The 9,489-nt window shown below is 31.4% G+C and overlaps 1 protein-coding gene across 2 annotated transcripts; it reads left to right on the top strand.

Moving 5' to 3' along the window:
• The first annotated feature begins 1,096 nt into the window (after positions 1-1,096).
• Positions 1,097-8,923, top strand: LOC127726394 (uncharacterized). Of its 2 annotated transcripts, XM_052233795.1 has the most exons (6): positions 1,097-1,302; positions 1,723-1,852; positions 2,399-2,590; positions 5,840-6,010; positions 6,759-6,843; positions 7,808-8,923. In XM_052233795.1, exons 1-6 carry the CDS (start codon positions 1,239-1,241, stop codon positions 7,973-7,975), a joined length of 810 nt encoding a protein of 269 aa, XP_052089755.1. In that variant the 5' UTR covers positions 1,097-1,238; the 3' UTR covers positions 7,976-8,923. The 2 variants fall into 2 exon arrangements, with proteins under 2 accessions (XP_052089755.1, XP_052089754.1); XM_052233794.1 differs by lacking the exons at positions 5,840-6,010; positions 6,759-6,843.
• Positions 8,924-9,489: the final 566 nt, after the last annotated feature.

Genomic DNA, 9,489 nt, shown 5'->3' with positions numbered 1-9,489 from the left:
AGATCAAGACTTTTCACCACCTAAAATTGCACAGGACAGCACAATTTTTGAAATTTTTCATTAGATTTAACAGTGAGGACCAGCAGAATTTCTTTAAGGACCACAAAACAATAATTTCTAATTGTGTATTTGGTGTGCAGTCACTGCAAATGTTTGTTTCTGCATACATATGCATCCAAAAGATTTGTTTGTGTTCTTAATAATGTATTTGTAGCTTACTACAAAACTAGGTATCCTAAAGGTGAAGGTAAATGTTTAAGGTCAATCTATAAAAAACTTGCTGGGACTTTTTTTTATTAGAAATGCAATCTTTTCTAGATTGAAGCAAGTTTTGACGGTGGCTGGCAAAAGAGAGGCTCCGGTTGGAATTATAATAGTAATACAGGTAAATAAACAGCATTCATGTTATATAATTTAATGTCTGACATTCATGATTTAATTACTGTATTTTGTTAAATTTTGCTGAATCAATTATTAATATAAATAACTTAATTGGACAAAGAATTAATTTCACTATTTAGTTTGATATAAGACATGTAAGAAGCTGTAGTTAAAGAAATATCTTCCCATACTTATTTTTATTCAATCCCTAGGCTAGATCTCTTTAACTTACCTGGTTCAATTATAGCAAATAGGTGAGCTTTTGCCATCATTTTGCATACATTATAGAAGTAAGATGTGTTACATGATTGCCAGTGACTCAACTGTCCACCAGAGCTCAAATGAATTGGAAGTAGGCAATTATAGCTAGACAACTATAAAACCTTCAACAATGAGAAAAACTTATATCCAACATGAAAAACACCAAACAATTCAAATGAAAAAACTAACGGCGTAATTAATAACAAAACAATTTATGAAGAAAATATGACAGATATAAACTAACAACAACCACTGAACTACAGGCTCTTTATTATCAATATCTGTCCGTCATATTAATCTGTAACATTACATCTGTGAACCTTTCATTAAAATATCCATTATCCTACACCCCTAAACAAATTGAAACCAAACTTCAAAAAAATATTTACTAAACTGTTTATCATTGCATCATGTATGTAATACCTTTTACTTTAATTCTTGCAGGATGTGCAACTTTTATTGGAAAGGAGACAGGAAAGGTGTTGTCCTTTGAATTAAGAAGTAAGACTTGTAAGATTTGTGAATTCCATCTTAATAGAAAAGAGACTGTTCCGGAGCATGAGTGTCAGTTGAATTGGCATGGCTCTAGTAAATCCATGGAGGCAGATATGGCGGTGTCTATGGCCCACAGATTAAAAGATGATGAATGTGAAATTAATGGTATGTTTCATATTCAAAATAAAGAATTTTGAAATACAATTTCATGTAATGAGTTCCCCAAAATGCATTGAAAATATCATATAAAGGGAAATAACTCTTATTTCAACAATACTTTCAAATTTGAAAGGTGAATATTTTGTGGTTTTCACAGGAAACTAAGATTTTGTTCTTACACTTTTATGACAAAGAATCAATTAATTTTGTTGTTAATGATATAACATAACATAACCAATGTCATGTAAAAATCCAGTTTATATTTATTTTAGTTGCTTTATTTACATTAGCTACATGTAATTAAATAAGGCAGAATATAACAGCTATCACTATTTTCCAAATAAAAAAATATGCTTGCAGTTGTATATCTTGACCGCTGTTGTGTTGCCTTTTTGTAGGTTTATAATTCTTCAATCTTCATTTCAGTCATACATGCTGATAATGATGCAGCAACATCAGCCAGACTTGAAGTTGAGTTTGAAAATATAAAGAAAAAAGATGACCAGAACCATGTAAAGAAGGGTATATCAACAAGCTTATATAATATTTCAAAGAGGTATTTTTACAAATTAATTTTAGTGTTACGAGTATGTCTATGAAAAGGCTTAAGCACATCCTTTACCAAATCAAATCATACTTATAGATAGATCTTATTATATTGATCTGTCAAGACTACAAACAGTGAGTACAAACTCTAAAAAAAAACATTACAATGAAATTTCAATTTTGTGTTGTTCAAAGACATGTAAAGATCTTTGCATTTTTGTGTTATCTGAATTCACAAACATTACATTGAAAATTGAAAGAACTATTAGTATATATATGAGTAATCTTCATGGCTTATGGAACAACCAAATAGTTTTTAGTGAGGCTTTATGAAGTTTAGAATAGAAAGGCCGGACTTAAAAAAATAGAAACTAGGACCCTTTTTTTTCCGAAAATTAAAAGGCAGATGCATGAATCCATGATTGAAGATTTCATCCATGCCCCATAAAAGTCTGAAGGGTGCTTGCTCCCTCAATAGTATAGACAGATAAGCAATAAAAAAAGTAGACTTTTTAAATTTTTTTTTTACATTAATTATTTGTTTCTTATTTTGTAGTTACAAAGAATTGCAAAAGGATGAAACAAAACAATATATTTTGAGGTGCTTTATGTATTCCATTAAGGGAGGTGACAATGAAGATGACATTAAGATTGGGCTGCAAAGAATTGTACCACATATTTTTGGATCACATGAAAATTGTAAAGATGCTGACTGGTGTAGCTATCATCAAGATCCAGAAAAATTTACGTAAGATCTTCTATACTGGTATTGACAATATATTATTAGCTCACTGGGGTCCGAAGGGCCCCATGTGAGCTTATACCATCACTTGGCGTACGTCTGTCGTCGTCGTCTGTCGTCGCCGTCGTAAACTATTTCAAAAATCTTCTCCTCTGTAACTACTGGGCTAAATACCTTCAAACTTTAAATAAATGTTCCTTAGGGTATGTAGTTTATAAATTGTATCTGAAATTTTGATCCATCGACAAACATGGCCGCCATGGCTAAAAATAGAACATAGGGGTCAAATGCAGTTTTTGGCTTATATCTCAAAAACTAAAGCTTTTAGAGCAAATCTGACATGGAGTAAAATTATTCAATTGGTCAAAATCTATCAGCCCTGAAATTTTCAGACGAATCGAACAACCCATTGTTGGGTTGCTGCCACTAAATTGGTAGTTTTAAGGAAATTTTACAGTTTTTTGTTATTATCTTGAATATTGTTATAGATAGATATAAACTGTAAGCAGCAATAATGTTCAGCAAAGTAAGATTTACAAAAAAGTATATATGACCAAATTTGTCAATTGACCCCTTAAGGAGTTATTGCCCTTTAAAGACAATTTTACACAATTTGTTCATCAAGTTTGCTAACATTTAAAAATCTTCTCCTCTGAAACTACAGGGCCAAATACCTTAAAACTTCAACTAAATATTTCTTAGGGTATCTAGTTTGTAAATTGTATCTGAAGTTTTGATCCATTGACAAACATGGCCGCCATGGCTAAAAATAGAACATAGGGATCAAATGTAGTTTTTGGCTTATATCTCAAAAACTAAAGCTTTTAGAGCAAATCTGACATGGGTAAAATTGTTCAATTGGTCAAGATCTATCAGCCCTGAAATTTTCAGACGAATCGAACAACCCATTGTTGGGTTGCTGCCACTAAATTGGTAGTTTAAAGGAAATTTTGCAGTTTTTTGTTATTATCTTGATTATTTTTATAGATAGATATAAACTGTAAACAGCAATAATGTTCAGCAAAGTAAGATCTACAAAAAAGTTAAATGACCAAAATTATCAATTGACCGCTTAAGGAGTTATTGCCCTTAAAGCTTTAAAGACAATTTTACACAATTTGTTCATCAAGTTTGCTAACATTAAAAAATCTTCTCCTCTGAAACTATTGTGCCTAATACTTCTTAACTTTAAATGAATGTTCCTTTAGGAATTTAGTTTATGAATTATATCTGAATTTTTGATCAATCAACAAACATGGCCGTCATGGCTAAAAATAGAACATAGGGGTCAAATGCAGCTTTTGGCTTATATCTCAGAAACTAAAGCATTTAGAGCAAATCTGACATGGGGTAAAAATGTTTAAAGGTCAAGATCTATCATCCCTGAAATTTTCAGACAAACATTGTTGGGTTGCTGCCACTAAATTGGTTATTTTAAGGAAATTTTGCAGTTTTTGGTTGTTATCTTGAATATTATTGAAGATAAAGATAAACTGTAAACAGCAAAAAATGTCCAACAAAGTAAGATCTACAAAAAAGTTTTATATGACCAAAATTGTCAATTGACCCCTTAAGAAGTTATTGCCCTTTAAGGACAATTTTACACAAGTTGTTTATGTTTTTTAACTTTAAAAAAAGAAATGAATCTAGTATAAATTTTGTATTTTATTTCCTTGTACGTCAAGAAACATAGAAACTATGGCTAAAATGGAACATATGGGTAAAATGCATTTATTTGCTTTTGAAGAAAATATGACAGATACAATGAACATTGAAGTGGCATTTTTAAGCCACTCATTAATATATATTGAAAAGCAAAACTAATCATTGATGAAAGATTTAACCAATATTTTAACAGGTGAGAGATTCAGGCTCTTGAGAGCCTCTTGTTTTCTGTATTGTCTCATTTCTCAAAGAATTAATAGATATAAGATGTGGTATGAGTGCCAATGAGACACCTCTTCCATCCAATTCACAATTTGTAAAAAGAAACCAATTATACATATGTCAATCCTAAAAATTGATTCCTTAATATGCTGAATCTAACCGTGTATTAAGTTTTTGGATTTTGGCCCGGTTTTTAAATTGGTCCACATTGAGGTCCAAAGGGTCAAAAATTAAACTTTGTTTGATTTCATCAAAAATTGAATTATAGGGGTTCTTTGATATGACGAATCCAACTGTGTATTTAGGTTCTTAATTTTTGGTCCCGTTTTCAAATTGATCTACATTAAGGTCCAAAGGGTCCAAAATTATACTTTGTTTGTTTTTAACAAAAATTGAATTCATGGGGTTCTTTGATATGCTGAATCTAAACATATATTTAGATTTTTGATTATGGGCCCAGTTTTCAAGTCGGTCCAAATTGGGGTCCAAAATTAAACTTTGTTTGATTTCAACAAAAATTGAATATATGGGGTTCTTTGATATGCTGAATCTAACCATGTATTAAGTTTTTGGATTTTGAACCCCATTTAAATTGGCCCACATTGAGGTCCAAAGGGTCCAAATTAAACTTTGTTTGATTTCATAAAAAATTGACTTATTAGGGTTCTTTGATATGCAGAATCTAACCTTGTATTTAGATTTTTAATTTTTGGTCCCATTTTCTAATTGGTCTACATTAAGGTCAAAGGGTCCAAAATTAAACTTTGTTTGATTTCAACAAAAATTGAATATATGGGGTTCTTTGATATGCTGAATCTTACCATGTATTTAGATTTTTGATTTTTGGTCCCGTTATCAAATTGGTCCACATTGAGGTCAAAAGGGTCCAATATTAAATTTTATTTGATTTCTTCAAAAAATGAATTCTTGGGGTTCTTTGATATGCTAAATCTAACCATGTATTTAGATTTTGGATATTTGACCTTAGTAGGTAAATGTCCAATTTAAAAATTTTAAGTTCTTAGACTACATTCATTTTGTGTCAGAAACCTATGCTGTGTCAAATATTAATAACAATCCAAATTCAGAGCTGTATCAAGCTTGAATGTTGTGTCCATACTTGCCCCAACTGTTCAGGGTTTGACCTCTGTGGTAGTATCAAGCTGCACCCTCTTTTTGTTCTAAGAACTCCATTTTTTTCTTAACAACTCCTGCCCCTGTTTTAAAATTTCTTGATCCACCCATGTTCAGAAATATTGAACATATACTTATACTAAATATTAACACTAAAGTTTCAGGTTAAGTATTTTGTGCAAATAAAAATTTGAAATGTAAATTTTATTTTCATTTTATTCAACTCCATTTTAGGTATAAAAGTTTACCGAATGGGAAACCGCTCAAGTCTGAAGGATTAAAGGTTGAATTGAATAATTTAGTGCAAAAAATGATTGGTAGGAGTAATTCTTTAAATGATCTTGGATCTACACAGTCAAATGAAAGCTTTAACCAGCTTGTATCTGTAAAGGCACCTAAATCAAGGTAATTTGTATATATATTTGCATGTCAGTTCACATTCTTAAGCAACAATGAATACAAGTATAAAAAATATGTTGTATGATTACCAATAAGACAACTCTACACAAGAGACCAAATGACACAGAAATTAACAGCTATGGGTCACAGAAAGGCCTTTAACAATGAGCAATTCTCATATGACATAGTAAGCTATAAAAGGCCCCAATTCACAAATTTATGTATAGATATAAAAAGATGTGGTATGAGTGCTAATGAGACACCTCTTCCATCCAAGTCACAATTTGTAAAAAGAAATCAATTATACATATGTCAAAGTACAACATTCAACACAATTCAAACAAGAAAACTAATGTCCAAATTAATGTAAAAAATCAATAAATGAAAAACAAATATGTCACATTGCAATTATTGACAGCTAGTTCATAAAGCCAAAAACAAAAAAACCCATGCATCTAAGACTTAATTATCTTGTCAGGGCTTTAAATTTTTCATACCCTGACTACTAAAAGTGATGTACATCCATCTTTCAAACTTAAGTTAACAGGCAGGTTGAAGTTTATTAGTTTTCAATGAAGGGAGTCAATACTATCATAGTGAAACTTTATATAAAAATATTAATCTTTTGCAAAGGGTCTTCATATTTGGTGAGTTGGTATGTAACTGTTACCTGCACCTTTGACATCAAGTTCAAATAAAGGAAGAGGGGAATATATTTTAATGTACTTAAAAAGTTCTTCATACTCTTTTTTAGACATTATGGTGGATCATGCTCACTTCAGAATAGGCTATCTGCAGCTGTGCTTCAGAAAAATGAAGGATATGGCTACTTATCCAAGGTAACTATGAAAATTTTTACATCTTCTTTTTGAACGAAGGGTGACATAGTGTTTGAATATGATTGCTTCTTTTTCTTTCCTCTTCTATTTCTTTCTTCTTCTTCTTCTTCTTCATCTTTTCAGAAAAGCCTGTTCAGACCATAACTTTATTAATCTTTTGATATAGCATATAATGAATTTTTAGTATGTGGGTATATCACTTGTGTCAAGTTCCAGGATTGGTAACTAAGACCTTGACCTAAAGTTCATTAAAATTAAATTTCTAGTACTATCTTTATGTCCACTCTATGTCTTTTTGTCCGTCTGACCTTACTCTCATCCTCTTTCCTTCCTCACTCTAACTGAAGTTTGCCTCATCACGGAAAGCGAGTCACTTATTGTTCTAGAGTCATGCCCCTTTATAACTTGGAAAATTGCAAATTGTTTTGTTTCCTTACTCTAACATAAGTTTGTCTGATACAACTTTTATAAAACTGATACATATAAGAATCACAACACTCAGACAGAGTTCAAATTTGTGTTGTGACTCATTTGTCAACCTATAGTTCTGTCCCTTTTTAACTTGGAAAATTGCAAAGCTACAGCGGAGGCATTCATGACATCTTACACATTCTCCTTTAATAATTTTTTTATCTTTTTGAAACCATGTTACATGTTGCATCCAATGTTTATATACAAGGAGATTACTGTATTGCTTTTTTAGCCCTGCAGATATACATTGTACAATTTACAGTAAAGAATCATGTTTATCTAGTATGTAACTCAATTATCTTCTTTCTTCTCATATCATTATCAGATGTGGTATGTGTGCTAATGCAACAACTATCCATCAAAGTCACGATATACAAAGAGTTACCATTATAGGTCAAAATATGTGTTCATGATGGAGATTACTGTTTTTTCTTGATTTTTAAAATTTTAATGCATATATGTATTACATTTTAATTATGTTGCATTTTTTTAGATCAATGAAGCAGCAAACCTCTCTCCAGGAGAATTTACAATGGCAATTTCCTCTGTAAGAGATAAAAAATGGAAAAAAGAAAAGAAAAAAAGAATTCAAAGGAATATAAAGTTGGCCGTATACAAAAGAAAAGAAACCGCAATAAGAACGAGCGTAAACATCTGGTAAGAGAAGGAAAAACCTATGGATCTCAAATGGAATTTGATCTTCAACAGGACCCTGAGCAAACCACAGAAATTCCACTTCCTTTTAATCTAGATGGCACTGAATGCAAAGTGTTTTTTGATTTAGAAACAACAGGCTTGGGTAGGAATAGCGACATCATTCAGATAGCAGCTAAGTCAAATTCAAATAGTTTTAACAGATATGTCATCCCAAGAGTGGACATTCAGATCGAGGCCAGTAAGATCACTGGTATAACATACAGCCATGGAACAAATAAAATGTATGTTCGAGGAGATATAGTTGAACCTGTGACACTACATAAAGCCCTACTTGATTTTATACATTTTTTAAAGGAACAGAACCAGCCAATTATACTAGGTCATAACATTTGTAACTTTGACATTCCTGTAATTGTTAACAAATTGAAAGAATGTAATTTGTTTTCGACATTTTGTGAAACCGTGAAAGGTTGTATTGACACAATGAAAGTGGCTAGAAAATATATTCCAAAAAATGATGTAGAAAATTTTAAGCAGCAGACTCTTGTCAAACAGTTTGTAGGAGAAAATTACTCTGCCCACAATGCAATAGAGGATGTGGATTCATTAAAAACATTATACGACAGTAAATTTACCTCACTAGTGAAATCTGATGATGTATTTTCCATTTTATACCACAATTGCATGGACTCCTACTCTGACGTACTAAGTAATAAAATTGTTTCAAGGCCAGTTTGCATGCAACTAGCAAAAGATGGTATATCGTTGAAACACCTCAAACTGGCATCTGTACGAGATGTAAATGGACTGACATTTGTCTTACAGGACCATAAGATACCACCAAAGATTGTGAAATGCATTTAGGACTACTTTCAGACTGAGGAATGAATTTTGTATGGCCAAAAAATAAATATATGTCTGTGTTTTCCTATAACCTGACTGTGTCTACCCTGATACTTGTTTTATTATTCTCCCAACACAATGAATTTGCCAAGGATATGATGTTTCAGTCTGTCCATTTGTCTATCCTATTCTTGTTAGTTCAACTCCTTAAAAACCGCACACTAGAATTTAATGAAACTTGGAAGGTGGTAAGAATGCAATAAGTGTGTATATTACAAAGTTCTATGAAATTTTGATTCCCTGCATTATAATTTCATATTTTGAGTTATAGTCCCAGATCAATTGACACTGAAAAATAAATAATTTGCCATTTTTATCTGCAAAAAAATGACTGCCAAAGTCAAACATACTAGTGGTTGGATATTGTACCCTATGAAATAAATATTTCAAAAATCATTTATCTGAAGCTACTAAAATAAAATGAACCAAACTTTAAAGTCTCATGAAGGTCAAATTTGCAAGGAACACCTCACTTCATGATAATACATTCATATTTGCCAAAGATGTAAGACCTAGGTCAAAAGTCATGGCCTGGTCATTTTCATGCTAAAAACTACATAAAGTTGACCTTATGGTCAAATTTCAAGATCACATGAAGGTCATCATGGTGCAAGA

The sequence above is a fragment of the Mytilus californianus genome, unplaced genomic scaffold (assembly GCF_021869535.1).
Source record: "Mytilus californianus isolate M0D057914Y unplaced genomic scaffold, xbMytCali1.0.p SCAF_17, whole genome shotgun sequence".
NCBI classification, from domain to species: Eukaryota; Metazoa; Mollusca; class Bivalvia; order Mytilida; family Mytilidae; genus Mytilus; species Mytilus californianus.
This window is presented reverse-complemented; position numbering and strand designations above follow the sequence as displayed.